Source organism: Eutrigla gurnardus (assembly GCF_963514095.1).
Source record: "Eutrigla gurnardus genome assembly, chromosome: 18".
In the NCBI taxonomy this organism is placed as follows: Eukaryota; Metazoa; Chordata; class Actinopteri; order Perciformes; family Triglidae; genus Eutrigla; species Eutrigla gurnardus.
This window is the reverse complement of record NC_139929.1, coordinates 18,687,564-18,707,249: the sequence shown is the minus strand read 5'-3', so window position 1 is coordinate 18,707,249 and position 19,686 is coordinate 18,687,564. Positions and strand designations below refer to the sequence as shown.

Here is a 19,686-nt window from a genome sequence, read left to right as displayed (position 1 = left end):
AACATTTTCCAATTTTCTTCACCATATTTTCATTTGTCATTGTCTTTTCAGGTGGAGGTTCAGAAGCTGCGTCTGTACTGTGATCCTCATCAAAGTGAGCGAGAAACAGCCTGTGAGATTTACTCTGTGGTAAGATCTTCACTGTCGCCTCTACCACCCTGTCTCACTCCCAACTCAACAAATATTTTCCTCAACCTATTTGAGTGATTTTGCTGCCTAAACCTAACTTCCTGTGAAGACAGAAGTTTATTTTGAAAAACACTCTGTATGTAATGAGTGGAAACTGACACATCATCCCTAAGAGGGGTAGCTTTGGGTCACTAATCGACCGTTGGTATTTGAAGAGTTTGGACTGGGAATGTGTTGGTAATCTCCACTGCAAACGTCACAGTTTTTATGTGTGTATATGGTGCAAGAATGAAGCCATATTGATGATAACCATTATTTTTACCCTTGTCTTCTTTCTCTTACACAGGATGATGAAAGGGTAAGTGCGGATTTTAACCTCTTCTTTAAACATTTTATCAGTACTGCTTAAAAGCTGCTTATTTACTGATGCAGTGCAATGGTCAGATGGCATATTAGGGCCATTGTAGGTGAAACAAGACTAGGGAGAGTGGGGGTAGATTCAGTGGGGGAAAAATAGGGGGGAAAACCCATCAATGTTCTCTGAGATTTAAGTGGTAAATTTGTAAGAAAAAAATAATAAGAGATACAAAATTTGGAATTTTTGGGGATTTTTGCTGCTCCCAAAGTGTTGAAGTAGGTATGGTAAGTAGGACCTATGTGCTTAACGTCCTACCTCATATTAGAACTAATGTGCGTTTTATTTTGAAAAAAGATCTCTTAGAAAAGTAAAGGTCCTGAAAGAAATATATAGGTGTTTTACTTCATGTTGTTTCTGTCCTCTTTTGTGAACATGAATACATATGAATGTAATATAATATAATAAGTGAATCTAACCTTGCAAAGTGAAGCAATGTGGTTCATTTGCAAAAGAATGTAAATATGCCACTTTAATCTCAGAGAATATTTAATTTATCCACTTATTTTCTCAGAATAGTATCCACCAGTTTCTATTGTTTTAAACCTACAATGGCCCCTTATATACCATCTTAGCAAAGGTAATGATACCAAACCTAATTTGATTTTATATAGTGGAAATCACTCACTAATAATTCATGCTAAGACGTTTTTTTGTGGGACTGAAGTTTGACCTTTCAGAAAAAAAAGTCTTATTTTTCACAACCTCAATACAAAAATAATGTTTTTAAATACCTAAAGCTGAAACTGTTTGGCATCTCCTATATTAATGTGTTTTATCTACCCAATAAGGAAACTTTGAGTGATTGTTTGTGTTTCAGTGTCCTCTGAATCGAACAGCCACAGTGGAAGAAGAAGACTGCAACTGTGTAGTCGGCCCACAGGGGCAGCGTGGCCTGCCCGGCCCTATGGTAATGCACACACCAGTCCGCAGTCATTGTTGAATTCTTTCAGACTTAGGAGATTTAATACGTGATTTGTCTCCTACCCCTCTAAAATAGTAGTTGATGCCTCTAGTGCATTTTTGGAATTTGCATCAGAAGGAATGCAAATAGCAGCAATGAAAACAAGTCTTTGGTCAGATAGCATGGCTTTGTTTGGCTTAAAATAAAAAAGCTTGTGCTTTTTAGCATATCCTATATTCAGTAATCAGTAGCTCCAGTCTACTGTATAAGCACAAGTCTAAGCAAGAAAGTGCTTTGAGCTAAATGATTTAATGAATTAATTGCTGACATTAATACAGTACAATTCTTGAGAATTTCATGGTAATCCCAACAAATAAAGAATAAGTCAGGGAATCACCAAAGTCATTATGACATACCATCATTGCAATGCATCCAATAGTTCAAATAATTTTTGCCTAGACCAAAATGTTTGCTAGCCCAACAGACCAGCCTGAAGGACTATCCTTGTGTTCAATGCACATGTGAAAAGACTATGTTTCTGTGTCATGATGGTGCGTTGTAATGCTACAGGGTTTCCGAGGGGAGAAAGGGAGGGAAGGACTACCAGGACCTGATGGTAAGCCTGTAAGTGCTAGTCCTTTGTTTTCTTTTCACCACCTCATACTGTTATACAGTGCAACTTTAGGATACATGTTGTATGCACATGTTAGAAACAGTTTATATTGTTTCTCTCCCTAGGGTAAAGATGGGAAGCCTGGAGAATCTGGCCCTCCTGGGTTACCAGGGATCCAGGTAAAACATGGTTGCATTATATACAAGTGCAAGTCAGAATTCCTTGGATTTTGCTGCACTCCATTACTATTATTGGGTCTGAGGGTTCTGCGCAGTATATTAATTGTTCCTAGAACTTGGCAATTCTGGACAGAGATCTCAGATGTTGTTCCTGGAATCTGCAGGAGCCACTGTCCTTGTTACAACCCCAAGTGCTCCGCTCACCATGGGTACCTCTGTTGCTTTGACTTTCCACATCTATTCTAGCTCCTCTTTCAACCCTTTGCCATTTTTCAAGATTCTCATGTTGGTTTCTCTTGATGTTGCTGTTGCTTGTACGTCTATCACTACTGCTTTTATTTGCTGTTTGTCAACCATCACGATGTCTGGGTAGTTGTCCATCACCAACTTATCAGTCTGGATCTGGAAGTCCCACAGGATCTTAGCTTGGTCATTCCCAACCACCTTTGGGGGTGTCTTCTATTTTGACTTTGCAACTTCCAGCCCATACTGAGCCAATTGTTTATAGTGCTCCATGTACACCATACCTGCCTGCTGTTACACCTTGCTGTTATGTGCTGGAATGTCTCAGGGGCATCTTTGCGCACCCTGCACCTGTCCTCAACATCTTCTACGTGGCCTTCTGGTTATTCAGCCCCTTCAGTTGTGATCATGTTGCCTCTCTTGGATATCATCCGACTTATCTAGCCCGAATGACATCCCAGTGTCGTTGCTGTAGATCCTGGTGATGTGGACCAGTGAGTGGATGTCACACTCATTCCTAACATACAGCTTGATGTCTTGCATGCTGAGGATGTGGCTAATGGTAACTTCACTTCAGAACCTGTATCTGTAGCTACTCTTAGTGATGATTGAATGGATTGGGTTTGAGTCCAAGAAAATCCCAAACAGAATCAGTGACAAAGTACCACCATGCAGTGGCGGCGCCAGGGAGGAGCTAGGTGGTGCTGTAGCTCCCCCTATAATAGCCATAGCACCCGCCCAGCACCCCCAAGAAATGTCTGTAATTTTTTTACATTTATATATTAATGTCATGCACGGATGTAATTTGGGGGGGGGGGGGGGGGGGGGGGGGGGGGACACAGGGGACATGTCAAAAGGCCGTTTTGGTCCCCTGCATTTTTTACGGTCCAAAAACAATGTTACGCTATAGTAAACAGAGACGCGTCAAGCACTAGGACCAAGCGGAAAACGGCCGCTCAAGCTGAAGCCTGTTTCCCTTAGTTTAGACCGCCCACAAGCTCCTCGATTGGCTCTGCCGTTTCTTCTGTGATTGGCCGTCCCCGCTGTCACTCCATCTTGCTTGCACACCGACTGGTCTACTAGTCTGCGGTTAGGAGTCCTACAGGAGTCCGCTACTGTAAACTGCCTGGTTCACGTCAGCTAGAAGGATTGTAATATCAGAGGTTTCATTTACATTTACGTTTGAATCAGTGTCCATGTGCGTATGTGCGTATGTGCGTATGTGCGCGTGCGTGCATATGTGTGTTTGGCCATTAGACGCAGCCAGGATGTCTAAAAAAAGACATAAAGAAATAAGAGACTTCTTTAGAAGTCAAAGTGTAACTTACTCAAAGAAATGCGTTACACCCATCCTGCAACACCTTCACTGGCTCCCAATAAAGCAGCATATCCACTTCAAGATCCTCCTCATCATTTACAAAGCTCTCAATAATCTGATAAATAAAATGTATTATTATTTTTGTTGTTATTATTACTATTGGATTAGAATTGGGTGATAATGTTTTGCTACATGATTTACAACCAGTCAAACCAAAAAAGGGAACAGCAGACTTAAAAGTAGCAATAGAAAACTAGAAGAACTACTAGAAAGTTTTATTAAAAATACTTGTGTCTCCCCCACCTCTGAAATCAAAATTTTGTCCTTGATGTCACGTATGTTGTATCTATAGCCCTTGTGTTGAATACTTTTACATATATGCTTATAGTCGCAGAACGAGTATAGTTAATGCGGGCGTGTACGCGTGTGTAGCTATATATACCAAGGGTGGTCCGATGTGACCGCCATAAGGAAATGCCCCGAAATTCAAAGCACCTTCTCTTAAGTGTTGAGCATCCCCATAGCACCTGCAACAGAAAATCTCTGGAGCCGCCACTGCGACCATGGCATAGGGGAACACCCACTGGAAATATTAGTTGACTTTGTGCCAAGGACCCAGCTCTCACTTTGAGATGGCTCGAAACTGAGCATTCAGTTTTCAGCACTATAAGGCCCCCCAGCAGTTACCCCTTCCAAGACAACACTTGGAGACTCCGAGAAGTTCAGCGACTCAGAGCAACCATTCATTGAATACGACGAACAACAGAGAACTTCCTCTGATGACTTTCATTCCACCTCTAACAATATGATGCTCAGTCAGGGGCATGATCCTACCTACTGTCTTCCTTTGGCTGAACAGGGAGAGGATGGCCTACCAGGACAAAGAGGGGAGCCCGGTCTACAAGGCAGTAGGGTGAGTTTTAAAAGAAGCAATGGTATCCATGTTGTGGCTTTATTAATCTGCTACCAGAACATACAGTACCTGATTCTTCTGATCCTGCCCAGGGAGAGAGAGGGGAACCAGGCCTATCAGGAGAACCAGGACCGAATGTGAGACTCCTTCCTCCCTATGCAGAAACAAATACCCCCCCCCCCCCCCCCTCCGTTTTCCATAACATCGTACACACCAGATCAATTTCCAAAAAGTTTTCATTTACATGACCCCGCATAAATACGCCGTTGAGCACCATCATAACCATGCCAAACCTATAGGCGGCAGTGTAACGAGAGGAGTTTGTTAACCCTCAGAAAGAGGGTTAACAAACTCAACCTTTAGGTCAGTTACCATAATAAATGACTCTGTGAACCTAACCTGATCGCTGGCAGGTTTGCTTCAACAAACCCTGAGTTTCTTCCTACATGTCTCCACCTTTTTCCAGAATCTGAACCAACTCTGAAAAAAATTAAATCTTAAAAAAAAAAAACGTAATCACCGTTTTTCCTTCCAATCACATAAACAATATTCTCCGACATTTTCATCATTTCATATCACAGACATAATCCAGATTCTTTGTAGAGCTCTTCAGATTATTTGCGAAAAAGTTTTCTGAAAAAGGACATTTCTTTGAAATAGCCACTTATATTTTTACTGTTTAATATATGAAGTATGATTATGCCTTAGTCTACGTATTTGTGCAATATTCTAATTTTCAGCTGAAGCCACTTTCTTTTTGTGTTGCCATGGTGAATCATAGTATTGGAGCTCCATTGGTGATGGCTTTGCAGAGTCGGCAGGCACAACTCAGAGTTGTTTGAACTAATTCAAGCGAGTTGCCCATCTCAGACTTGGTTGACTCAGAGTTCAGGGTTAGGGTTAGGTTCAGAGTTGGTTGAGCCTGCTTTCTGGAACGGGCCCCAAGTCAATCAGAATCCTGACACGAGTGACTTCCTGTTCCTTTCAAAAGGGTAAACATGGACGCACACATGGCGCTAAGTATATTGTGTCACATACTGTGACGTTTGGGAACCTTAAACTCTGTTTCACCCAGTGCATACTCAAACACGAAAACTGCGTTTTTACAAATCGCCACTTGGCTGGAGCGTTTTCTGTAATCAAGCCTCCATTTTTGTGTCCATGAAAGGCCAAACCACATGAAAATATAGGTTTTCCTATGTCTAAACAGGGTCTAAATGTAATCAGACTAGTACAAAGAAACTTTTTACTGTAGGTGATCGAACACAATCTGTATCAGTTAACAACTGCAGATCTGACCCTCTTAGGCTAGCCTCCGGAGTCCCTCAGGGGTCAATATTAGGCCCCCTTCTATTTAGTCTTTATATTAATGATTTGCCCACTATTTGTCCTGAGGCTGAATGCTTAATGTATGCAGACGACACGGTTTTCTTTGTTCATGGTCACACCAAAGACACTGTTGCCGCTAAACTCATTAAAACAATGTCCTGTGTTACAACTTGGTTGCAGGAGTGCTGTCTTCAGCTAAACGTTTCTAAAACTGTAGGCATGTATTTCACTAAAACAAATCGAGTATCCCCTGACCCCGACATACATGTTAATGGAGAAAAAATACAAATTGTCAGCCAATATAAATATCTTGGGATAATAATAGATTCAGAGCTTTCATTTAAAGCCCATATTGACAAATTGTGTAAAAAAATCAAGTTAAATCTCGCAAATTTTCGTGCAATTCGAAATGAAATGTCAACTGAAGCCACAAAAATGTACTTGCATTCGATGATTTTCAGTCACTTCAACTATTGCCTAACCAGCTGGTCCCAGGCTGGTCAGAGTTAAAAAAAACCATTGGAAATCTTGTACAAACAAGCAATTAAAGTTATGGATAAAAAACCTAGGCACTATCATCACTGTGCAATTTAAAAAAAATACAGTATTTTAAATTGGGACAGTCTTCACACATTTGCAGACTTAAAACTGACCTATAAAGTACTGCATAAATTGGCTCCAGATCCTCTGGCAGAGTTCATCAGCCAAAGAAACAGCCTTGAGCGTGTCACTCGAGGCTCTGTCAGAGGTGACTGTTATATTCCTTTGCGTAGGAGCACTTTCAGTAAGTCGGCCTGGTCAGTAAGAAGTGCAAGTCTGTGGAACTCAGTACCTGAGGAGGTTAAACTGCTCACAACATACAAGGCCTTCACAAAAAAATTGAAAACGTGGCTTATCAACACCTATACCTGCCAACACTAAAAGATAAGCCTGTTGTGATGTTTTGATGTTATGATAATGTGTTATTGCATTTTTTCTTAATTGTATAGTAAGTGTTTGCATATGTATTTTGTATTATCTTGTACATGTAATTTTAATTGTAATTTTATTGCCTTTTTTACATCATGGCCAGGGGACTACAGATGAAAACTAGCCTTCTGGCTAATTCTGGCTTTTTTTAACCATGTGTAACCATGTGTTTTATGAAATTGCACTGTCCCCTTTTCAATAAACTAATTCTAATTCTAATTCTAGCATACTTACACAGCTTTAGTAGGAGCAGATCTCTCAGGTCAGCCCTGGTTGGCATGCTATACAGAATCATAAAACCAGGTCTCATAGTCCTGGGTTGATTACTCTTAATATAACAATGCTGATTTGAATGTTTGCGATAAAGTGGATCAAATTTGTGAGCCTCTCACACTTGATTCTGACTTGACAAATGTTCAGGGCCCTTTAATGCCTACACAATAGTTGTAAATGAAACCCAGATGAATTAAAAGGAAGAAAAAAAAACATCTGATTAGATAAAAAAAAGTGTTTATAAATGTATAAAAAATACATTAAAGGTCACTCCAAAATAATTAGTACATTTCTCTTTCTACAGGGTCTTCCTGGCGAGGGAGGTGAGCCGGGACCTCCAGGAGAAGTTGGACCAACGGTAAGATCCAGCTCTAACAGTGTCTACAACAACTATTAAACCAAACCGACAGTTATAGAATGTGACATCACAAAATCTGAGGTATCAGTTCATGAAAAACATTTTTGTCAGATGTAACAACCAAAACACATCAAACCAGATGCATTGGAAATAATAACTAAACTGTATTTCCTAATTCTGGAGGTTTCCCCTGTGTGTCTGTGTGTCACAGCAGTCGATGCAGTCTCACATGTAGTGTTTGAGGTTGGACAGATAATTACTGTACTGTGTTGAATTTGGCTGTTGCTGTTCCAGTTTGTCTCTCAGATTGTATTTATCATTCAACCAGGGGGAGCCAGGATTACCAGGCAGCACCGGAGTAGTTGGGCCACCAGGACCAAAGGTATTACACTTTGACATTACACTCCTCTGTAGCTTTAGTGCTTTGTGAATAGCATGTAGTCTGCGCCACACTTTCACACCTTGAACTCTGATTAAATGTTATTTATATAGCCCCAGATCATAAAATTTGACAGGACCCTCCATTGACTAAGGAAATAACCCTAAATAAAAACATTTAACCCTGAGATACATAGAAATCAGACTACAAATCACATTTCAAACCACTTCTAAACATGGTTTTATTGGGGGTTTTCAGTCCAGATGTTCTAAAATAAATGTGGATATGCAGGAAAAAGGCATTTGTGCTGGCAGACTGAACAAGGCCTTGCCTTGTAAGTTACCTATCTCCACTTCTGTCAGTTAATAAAAGTAACACTGCAGGAGACACATTCGCACTGTAAAATCGGTTGGGTCCTTGTGGTAAGTTGAAAAGAGGAAGTAGCTAAATGAAAGAGCACATGCATACAACATGTGAGCACACCCACCGGCTATAAGTGTGCCATGCTATTTTGAGTCTCCTTTGAACTCCATTGAGTGCTCTATGCGTTTGACTGGCGGACACCCTGGTCAGTAATTTGGACTCGTTCTGTTATCATAATAAACTACTTTTCTGTAAGAATCTGCTGTACATCGACTGGAGGGAACTGAAACAGCTTACAGTTGGTGCACATATGTGGATGTCCGGGGGTGGGGGTGTGTGTTAAATGTGTAAGGGCAGCTGTTGAGTTAGTTTTGAAGAAGACAAACTCTGAACTCTTAACTAAATCCTAACCAGTGTTTACCCATCTAACCAATTCTCCAGAATGACTTTGCAAAATTGACTTTTGTTTTTACAATAATGAAACTACAACCCTGTTCACAAGAATGAGCCAGGATATTATAATACTTCCTGCTTTAATCCTTAAATAGTAAACCACACAGCTTTGGCTGAAGGGCCTTCAGCCTGAAAATGTGTGGAAACATGTGCAGGAGGAGAGACACATCTATTCGGGTGTATAGTTCTATAGGCTCATTTTCCATAACCAGTAATGATGGGGAATTACGGATCTTTGAAGTGAGCCGCATCTTATGGCTCCTTTTTTTCTCTTGTCTTTTTTCACCCTTTTTTTGGAGGGGGGGTCGTCCTCTGTACATCCTCTAATGATCAGTAAACATCACACAAGGTGATGCCTGTGTAACCCTCAAGTGGTGACTTAATAGCTAATGCTAATTTCTAGCGATAATGCTAATATGTTATGCTATTGCTAGCGTGCTGGGCAGGGGCACCTCATTAGCACTTGAGGGCCCCTGGGCTATAGAGATGTTTCTGAATTGTAGCTAGCTGCTACGGTAGACTCTCTGGTGTGTATGTCTGCACATAGCCGTAGCAATGTTGTTTTCATGCTTAAGAAAAACATCTGGCTCTTAACCGATAAATGCTTCACCATGTTCACCAGCTAGTCTCTGACTTTATCTGTTTGCTGCCGGGCAGTTAGTGTTTAGCAGGTTTCTCCTCAGCTTCATCAGTTTATATCAGTGAAAACAGCTGCCTGCTGCTGCTGGGAACCGCATTGAGTAGATAAAGTGAACCAAAACAATAAAGTTGGTTAGTTGGCAACGTGGGTTTTGTTGTCAAAGCTTAGCGTCTGTTTTATTGTATGAACCTTACTTGGGAACAGCATTAATTAGATAACCAAAACAATATAAATACATTGTGGGTCTTGAAAACCAAAACAGTGAGCTGAAAGACACTTATAATTCTGATAATTCTGTCTCCTAAAAATGTAACAACTGCATTGTTATTTATGATTCAAGGGAAACTCATTTTCTTACAGTCACGCTTTTAAACATATAGACAACATTGTGAATTGAATGGTTAAATTTGGTAAAAACATTGAGGTTTGGCTTACAATGAGTATGTTTGTTATGTAACTCAATTTAAGTACTTAATATAAATAAGTCTACATTGACTTCACTTGTAACCCGAACGATAGTCTCCTGGGTGCTGTGTTTATTTAAGCCAACAACCCACGCATACCTCCTTCCTACAGAAATGTATTTCTCATGTGTCAAAAACAAGCGACACAAATGAGGCAAATACACAAAACGATCCTGCCAATGAACACAAATGAAGGGTAGGTAGTTAGGTCCAACAACACAGGACTTGCAACCATCAGAACGGTATTAGACACCGGGTGTCCCAAATATCCCCTAATATTGGAAATGTTATCTAAACCTAACATTGTTGTTTTGTCTTAACCTAACGTTGATTTTGTTGTCAAAACCTTATGAAGTGGTTTTGGTGTTTAAACCTAAAGTTGGTTTTATTGTTTAAACTTAACAAGTGGTTTTGTTATCCAAACCTTATATTGGTTGTTTTTTTGTTTTATTTTGGCCTCTCGCCTTTCGTTATAGAGAGGACTACCTGAGAGTCAAAGATGGAGAGAGAGAGGGGACAAAACCAATGCAATATCATGTTTAGACTACAAAACCAATGGTTTAGGCAATAAACTTATACTTAATTGGTTTTGTTGCGTCTTTCCAACTGACAGAGAAAAAAATTGTGGTACAGGCACAAACAATACTTCTTGACATACATTAGTCACGACTATTTCACAAACAGCCCTCAAAATAACAAAACTATTACAAGTGCAAAAAGCTTTGTTTAGGTGTTCAGATTACTGCTGCTAATGCTAACTCCTTTATGAATGCATTTTGTTCAGATTCAACACATAGAACTTACATTGGACTTCATAAAACTTGATAAACTGCCAGATGTTTAACTTCCGAGAACAATCTATTGTTAATCTGAGCTGGGTTGCATCATAGATGCCATGGGAACAACAGCAGACAAAATTCCTTCCTGCAATGTCAGGGAACATTAAACATCATAATGATTAACAGGGCCAGCTTGTAACCTGCGCTTGTGTAGGAAGGTCAGAGTTTAAATGCAGACATTTGTTGTCAGAATGAAGGCTTTCATGGGTGAGATGAAGTGACTGTAAATAATATTTACTAAAGAATGCTGGCTTTATGTGTCCAAGTGTGTTGTTGTAGGCATACCAGTTAGTTTTAGATCCACAGCAGACACTTCATATCACGTTGAATGAGACATTTTAATCACTGAGACATTTCTATATATTTATACTCTCTTTTCCTTGTATGAAAAAAATGTAAATGGCCTGAGAATCGAACTTCCCCCTGCTTTGACCAAATGTCTAGTTATGAATCACTGAAGTCAACATGTGAAGTATTTTGGGTGCACGTTAGCCATTTTTAGTCTTTCTAAAGTCACAGTGAGTGAGTAAATGTGACTGAGAGCAGAAACTCATCATCACATGTCTTGACCGAAGGGCAACATGCTAAACAATTAGCTGCTGCAAACGTGAGTTCTGTTGTCTGGTGGTGATCTGGCTCAGGGCTGAACACGGATTTCTTTGACTGCTCTCAGTATTGATTGAGCTTGTACTCACCACTGTTCTTGCTGCTTGGCTTACTTTCTGTAAACAGTGTAGCATTAACGTTGGCCTTTCAGTGGCAAGATTTTAGCTGAGGCCCCCTTGCATTGTGGTTAATTTCATTACCAACCTTCATACAATCAGGAACTGCATGCATGTCTTCGAGATTTAATTTAATTTAAAATAGAAAATAACCCACAAAATAAAAATCATATTAGAAACAAATGGCATAAAATGAATTCCAAATAATAATAATAATAATAATAATAATAATAATAATAATAATAATAATAATAATAATAGTCCCTGCCTTCGCCCAATGACAGCTGGGATCGGCTCCAGCCCCCCCGTGACCCTAAATACAGGATAAGCGGTAGACAATGGATGGATGGATGGATAATAATAATAATAATAATAATAATAATAATAATAATAATAATAATAATAATAATAATAATACAATGCACAAAATAAGATAAAGAAATCAATGAAGTCATAAAAATGTTTTAAATATTTATATAACATAAAAAATATTTGCAGTTTATATTTTTTGTTGTGCAATCATTTTAATGTTTTCACCTCCGCAAAATATATATGGCTCTACATACAAAATAAAAACAGTAAACTAGAAAACATCAAATTAATGACCTACATACATTTTGCCTCTTCACACACACAGTGCAGTTTGCATCAACCTCACTCTTTTCCTAAACCCAACCAGGTGGGTTTGTTGCCTAAACCTAACTTCCTGTGAAGACAGAAGTTTATTTTGAAAAGACTGCATGTAATGAGTGAATATTGACACACCATCCCTTACACGTGATAAAGTGGCCCGAGAGCGGAACATAGAGTGTCATAGTTTGAAGCTTTGAAACTCTGACCAAGCTGTGTTATTTGATGTATTGGACAACGTGTTTAATATGCTGTTATCTTTAAGCTTATTGGAAATCCACCACTTATACATTTTATACTGGGAATACTGGGACCTCAGTGTCAGCCTAGATTTTCTTCACTACTGAGCCGATGTTGAGTCAGGACACCGAGGTCATGAGTTCCTCAGTATTGTTTCTCAGAGTTTAGGGATTTTAATGACCCACGAAGGAGCTTACATTCTACAGTTACCACATGGTGGATTTGTCTTTGAAACAGCATTTAGTCTTCCAGGCAGCATTATGCCAGTTCCCATACAACTGACAGGGAGAGAGAACACCCAATCACAGTGAAGTAAAGTTGTAAAAGAAAAAACCTCCAGATGTTATCTGTGGAGTCAAATGAGCTCCCAGTGTGGTCTCGCCTAAAGAGACGTCTTCCATTGACTGTAAATCATTTCTGTCCACCCATCCATGACAGCACCATTGACTGTTAATGAGGCCTAAACGTAGATGTACTCTAGAAGGCTTGAAGGGGTGTTACTAAATCGGCCACTTAGCTTAATTTAACCATGTTTACCAAAGTTGACTTTTGAGATTGTTTGTTTGTTTGTTTATGTTTTGTCTATATTCAATAAATGTTACAGAATGTAGCTGAAAATGTTTGTCAACATTAGTTAAAAATAACCGCATGGTAAAAATCAATATTCAGTTCTTGTAAGGAACTACTTTTCCAGGCGTGATAACATTCAGCTCCTTTGGCTCTGTTGTGATTGACAGCTCAGAGGGCGTAACCAAAGTATAAAGAGGGTCAGTGATTGGCTGAAAGTTACACCTCGGGGTATTCTTGGCTCGTACTGATACGACTCAACAGTCGCCATAAATGAATGATTTCCAGCTTCTCCCAGTACGTCTTCCTCATATTCATACTGGGACGTGTTGGGAAGGTGTTCTCCGACCAGTATATTCTTCTCTACATTGAATTGTGGATTGTAAACCAACGTTGAGCAGCATCTCATACAAGCTTGTTTATCTCACCGCTTCGTGGTTACAAAGTCCAATCTGAGCCAACCAGAGAACTCGTGGCCAATAGGATGCAGCCAAGGGAACATGTGTTCCTTTTCCAGGAAGTAAAAAGAGAGTGAGTCGGCGTACGCTGAAATGAGACTCTTGAACTTGCCCGGCCTGGGCCTCTTACGTAGACTGGTAGCCGGATGCAGACGTGATTGATATCAATGCAAACATTTTAATGGCTATGATTAGAATAATACAGTAAACAGCCATTTAGATTAAATAAATGTTGGATGACCTAAACCCAGAAACTTAACAGTCTCTAGTTTTTACACCGTTACAACTTGAATGGCTGTGAATGAAGGTTAAACCGGGGAGGCTGAGCTCCACTATTCCAACAAGTATAACTGTTACCTGTAGGAAACAGAGAGACACCACTGAGTTTATTTTTAACCCCATGTGCTTGTGATTTAGTTCAGAGACCTTCTAAATACATATGGAAGGCGCAGTTAGTCCAGCCTGCAGGCTGTTAGACCTCCAATTCATCAGTTGTTCACCACAAGTACAGATGCCTGAGCCCCCCAGGGTCATAGTTTTGAAAAAGTAATACTGATGTGGTATTGAGATTAGTGAACTTAAGAAACAGATGAGAGGGTAAAACATATTTATTTGGAAGTAGGGGGCAAGTCACATATGAATGTACAGATTGACTGGAATGCTTTTTTGTAGCATAAAAGAAAGACTGTTTTTAATAAGAAGCTTTATTGCAGCAGTGTCCAGTATGAGTCCTGTTTCCAAACTGTCAAATGGGCATTCGACCGAATTTGCTTTACACATCATTATGGCAATATGGGTATGGATTTAAAGGCATTATTTGTGAAATACGCCATCAGAATGATTTCAAACGATGTGAAAATAATTTTATGTAATAATGTTTTGCTTGTGTTTGAATTTGTAAAAAATATCTTTATGACTAGAGATGGACTGAATGGGAAGTCAAGGTGATAAGTATGATTGAGTTCCAAACAAAACTTACAAAAAACACAACATCCACATCAATCCAAAAGTGGACTTGTTTAAATTGCTGATACCCAACTGTACATTGTATATTACTTTATGTACAGAACCAGGTTTGGTCCAACAACATAACGTTTAGAAAATAACAGTTTCAGAACAATACATGATACTGAAGATGTAGCTGTAATCAGTCATGAAGCTAGTTAATGAAGTGATTAATAATGGAGATTATAGAGGTGCTGTTATACTCATGTTAATGCTCAGAGTGAGCATACTTACCCCACCATCACTAAACAAGCACACACGATACTCTGTTTAGAAGAGTGCACAGACGTGTTTTCTGTGGTCGTGACATCATTTGTGGTTAGAATTATTCTGCCAGTCTGCATTTGTTCTTCTATTTTCTATTATGGAGTGTTGCTAGTGGGTCCTGTAGGAGTTGGCAGCTTTTCTGAAAGCTCTATTGGACATGAAAGGAGGACAACAAGTGGGGTGAACGCTATATGGTCCATGTAGTCTGTAGACCTGGTCTACCAGAGTTTTCCTTAAGCAGTGGCTTAAAAACATTTCGAGCTGACCACATTCTTACTCGTTTTTCTTCTCAAGCCGAAGCTGAAGTGATTCAAACTAGCATTCTCTCTTCTGGCCTTCAGGGGGCGACTTACCCTAGAAAATTACCCTACTTCTCTCTTGCTTTAATATCTCAGTTAATATTGCATAACATGAGTTTATGGTCTCAATCTCTAGTCAAATCTTCTTCTTTTTTTTAGTTTTTATTCTTTTTTTATTACGATTTCCAGGTCCATACAATCATTTATATAACATATCATTCTCATCTTACATACTGTAATAAAGACCTTACCAAATTTCAAAATAAAGTCAAATAAAATTAGAACAAAATGTTTGGGGTAAACCCCAAAGACACAAATCCCTCTAGGAAGGGGATATATAAGAAAACACAAGTCTTCTTCAATCCAGCATGATGATTGATCATTTAGTAAATTATGGTCACATTTAAAACCATGAAGCATGGGATGCGTTCAGGTGTGTGGCTCCCTGGTGATTGACAGGTTGCTGCCACGGCATCGCTATCATCGCTATCACGCTACCAATACAGTTAGCTACTCAGATTACTTCAACAGTTGTTTAGCTTGAATTATGGAAATTAACTTTGTTAACAACTTTACACCAGGAGAGACTGGCACCACTCTCACACTTTCAAAGTCTTTATGTTTAGATCAGAGACATCTCAGGCTGCAGCTTCTTTCATTGTGAACGTTTTCAGAAAGGGGGACACGGGAGGAGTTATTTGTTGGATATTATGCAATGGTTTATCTGGTCTGGCCCATTTGAGGTCAAACTGGGCTGTATGTATGAACTCAAATGAGAATGACACTCCTGTATTCGTGGAATACGAATATGTTAAACACGGGATTAAAGCAAAGCAATTAAAAGTGACAAATGTAAGAAGGGCAGCTGGCGAAAAAATCCCGACTGTGTGAATGTGTATTTTAATTGGTCAGTAGCTGTACGATATAAAATTCTACACATAGCCTTTTTATTTTTGATTTGAGTTCATACACATCATTGGATGCTGCATCTGAAAGCATAAGCCTAAAAAAAGTTTTACAAGCCATAAAAATACATCTAAGCAACATAACTGAATATTCTATACACATCTTTATAGTCAGATGGTACTCTAGATGCATAAACGTATTAATTTATACTTTCACAAAGTCACTGATTTTTGATCAGATGTGCTTTCTGCATTTGTTAGTTTAAACTGTGTTTCTTTTAGTCTGATGACTACGATCTTATACGTGTGATATTATCCCATCGTCCTCACTTCAAGCTGTGATTGGTCGGTTGGCGGTGCTTTTATATGAGTTGATCTTGTTCTTGAACGCAACCTTCTCCGTAGCAGGTCAGGTACCTGATAAGAAGGAACCATCGACGTAGGACTGAAAACACAGTTATACAGTTAATACATTGTAGTACAGGACTCGGACTTGGATTCCACAGGTTGATCCAGTCTCTTTGAACTCTGGTCTATTTTCTCTTGTTCTAGTCTTCCAGAAATGTATGTCATATAGTCATTTTTTGGGCCGTGGTGGGCGTCCTGGCTGTGTAATTATGAGGTCTGCTGCTCTTACGGGTTTATGTGCGTAGTGCGGCCAGACACTTGAAAAGAAAACAGACACAGTGAGAGCTAATTCAGTTGTTTCCTCAGTGCCAACATGCAGAGCTCTGCACTTAGAATACGTGATGGTGGGATCTGGTAAGTGTCTGCAGAGAGTCATTTAATCCTCAGTGTCCCACTTGAAGCCATGCGGGGGAATTGAACCACGTCTATAGCGCAGTCAAAAAGTCTTGGGAGATGGAAGAATGCATTTTCAGTTTCACTTTTTTTCTTCGGATTTACAAAAGAAAGAATAAATAATGGCCTTCAACCACAAGAAGACAAGACATGACAATATTTCAATATCTCATGTTTGATTTATTTATGCATCTTTAAAACATATTGAAGACAAAAGAGTGATAATTTATTTCTAACATGAACCTAAGATGTCAAAAAGCAAGACAGATGGAAAAACATGGGATATAGTTAACGCAATACAAAGATGAATATGTAGAGCAAAACACTTAGAATTAGGTGGTGTATTTATACACTTTGCTGTCATATTTGTTGAAATTATCTTAACCTGATCTTTTGTCAGGCCCGCCGGCGGGCCGTTTTGCAGTAGTTTCACATTCATTCTGTTTACTCGCATATTATTTTTATGTGTCTGAGTCATATTACACATCATTTGAAAGCTACGAGTCTCGCAAATCGAAAAAGTACGCCGTTTTATGCTCACGGAAAACACATCAAAAGCAAACACAGCATGTGTGCAAGGAGTGCACAGAAAAATAACAACAACATGACAGGAGTTCCCTACCTTTCGAGCTGTCTCGAAGTCCAAAAAGAACATGTTGCATGCTAATCCTTATATCCAGAGAACGGTAAGAGTCCAACGAACAAAAGTAGCTACTTCGTTTAGTCCCACGAGCACGCGATCTCTGGTAATCATCCATAACACGCCATGTGTTGACGTTGTGAGTTTCTGAACAAAAGATTGTTTATAGCTGTTTATCGCTAGTTATCGCTCTTCGATGACGGACTTTGCTAACTCCGTGTAGCGCTACTTCCTGGCGACAAAACAAGCCCCCTTCGATGATTCTGCGATCCGAATTGGCCGAAAAATCTGTCCATCAAGAGAGCCAGTGCGTCACTGCCTCTCGGCTGACCAACCACGAGAATCCCCAGGCAGAGGGGCCAAGGGGCAGAGGAGTACATTTTTGACTGACAGGTCTTATAGCCAATGAGTTTACGATCCCAGCGGTATGTTACATGAGGGGAGGGGGCTTGAGGCTGAGAGCGCAGCAGCTCAGAAAGGTCAGACTGTGACCTGCAGATATGATAGTTATGCAGCGTCTCATTACAGAAGGCTGTTATGTAAAGAAACATTAAAAAAAATGTTGGTTTTATTAGTAGTAGTTGTAGAACTGGTGAAATAAACAACAAAAAAAAGTAGAATTATATACCTAAAAATACCCATAATCTCATTTGGAACACTAGATGCAGCTCCGTCTGACATTGCCCTACAACACTGCACTTGCAAAGCTCATTTCATTCTCGTCTTTTTATCTACTTTCTACCAGTTTTTGGTCAGGCTTGTGGCTGTGGCTTCATTCAACTTTTAGGCCTATCTATAACAGCCACAGCTAACTTGTTTCATTCAAAAAGAAAAATAATTTAGGCGAGGCAAAAAAAAATGCAATTTCCACTATGTTTGAGCTGCAGTAACTCAGTGTCAGTAACACTTAGAGTAAATCTGACACTTGCAGAAGAAAATTCAAAGGGTTATCTTTCAGGAATGCTCAGCTTTGTGCCTGTAGTCATAAGGGTTCAAAAACAGTAACCATTTTACTTTGGGTATGTCGTTTTCAGCCTTTTCTTCAAAAATAGGACGGCCTTGCAGATTCAAGCATCATATTGTCATTGAGGAATCCAATCATAGGAAACTGTGCTCACGAGTTAGATGTTATTAAAATAAGTACTAGTTTCATTAATTTTTCCAAGATGCGTTTGATTAAAATTAGAATCCCACATGGCTGACTTCCTGTTGTAAAAAACTGTAATATGGTCTTTAAGATGAGGTCAGTTATACCACAAAAAATCTGTGAACACGGAAGGAACCTGCAACTTGCACAACCATGGCTTTAAAGAGGGTCCAGGAGGGATCAGGCCACCAATGTTGCAGATTTGGAGACTTTCTGGTGAGATTTAGCAGCTTTTGTCGCTACTGCCTCGAGCTACTCTCATATGAAACGAGTTGGCAAAGCTGGGCTGAGTTTCTCTGTTCGATCATTTCAATGTAATCTTGCTGTTTAGCCTGGTCTCCTTAAAATGTCGCTCCCACACAATGAAACTGCATCGTGAATTACATTTAAAGGGTGTTTCTTAACCATGTGTTAAATGTGTTTAATACGGGTTAAAACTGTTGGAAACGGTTAAAAACTTGTACCGAGGCTAACTCCTCACTGCAGCTCGTTTCCATCTTTCAAACCCTTTCACTCTCATGCTGCCCTCTCCAAGTAAAGTAAAAAAAACATGAAAGATATTACTTTATAAAAAAAAAAATCCTGGAAACATAACTGAGAGTGCAGTTTATGAATGGGAACGTCATTTTGCAGACCGGGTCGTGCTGGCTTCTCCGACGCTGCTGACTCCGACTGTGATTGATGGATTAAATGTCTCGTTAACTAAAGATGGTGTTTATGACGATCTGTGACGCGGCAAAATATGAAGTGGTGTATATGTTTGGGGTCGAGATATGCATGTAAGTCAACTCTAAATGAAAGGCTTGCACAACCAGAATATATTTTACAGCTTGTTTCACATGTTCATTGCCAGTGGCAGTGCGTTGATGCGGTACACACTGGAACCTTCACATACCGACTGCATCTTAATCCGCTCTGCAAGCACAGTTAATGAGTACAGGACGGTTGGAGAGGGAAACCCAACAGTAGAATTCAGTGTCTTGCGGACACGTAAAACTTTATTTGCACGTTGTGTTGTGGCTTCAAATGTTTGTTTTCTACTGTTCACTTTTGTTTTAACGAGCGCTCGCCTTGCTGCGAGGGCTCCACACCACAGGACCCGTCTGGTGTTGGTGCGTCAGTGTCAACGGCACAAACAATCCCCATAGATGCAAGTGCATAATGACGGATTTACAGTAGATATGATCGTGAAAGATTTACAGAGAAATATAATCTAATGTGCAT

General features: G+C 39.6%; 1 protein-coding gene and 1 long non-coding RNA gene across 2 annotated transcripts in view; one reads left to right on the top strand and one right to left on the bottom strand.

Moving 5' to 3' along the window:
• The window catches only part of LOC311028995, a 386,496-nt gene that overhangs the window by 167,128 nt on the left and 199,682 nt on the right, over positions 1 to 19,686 (bottom strand). The gene's annotated exons all lie outside the window — the stretch shown is intronic.
• Positions 1 to 19,686, top strand: part of LOC311028839 (uncharacterized protein) — a gene marked incomplete at its 5' end in the record, with an annotated part of 80,038 nt that overhangs the window by 36,309 nt on the left and 24,043 nt on the right. Inside the window, 9 exons of the mRNA XM_084033634.1 lie at positions 52 to 129; positions 476 to 487; positions 1,365 to 1,454; positions 2,019 to 2,072; positions 2,187 to 2,240; positions 4,661 to 4,714; positions 4,807 to 4,851; positions 7,590 to 7,643; positions 7,972 to 8,025. Coding sequence (XP_083889760.1) covers positions 52 to 129; positions 476 to 487; positions 1,365 to 1,454; positions 2,019 to 2,072; positions 2,187 to 2,240; positions 4,661 to 4,714; positions 4,807 to 4,851; positions 7,590 to 7,643; positions 7,972 to 8,025 — 495 coding nt within the window. The remainder of the gene's footprint in view (positions 1 to 51; positions 130 to 475; positions 488 to 1,364; positions 1,455 to 2,018; positions 2,073 to 2,186; positions 2,241 to 4,660; positions 4,715 to 4,806; positions 4,852 to 7,589; positions 7,644 to 7,971; positions 8,026 to 19,686) is intronic.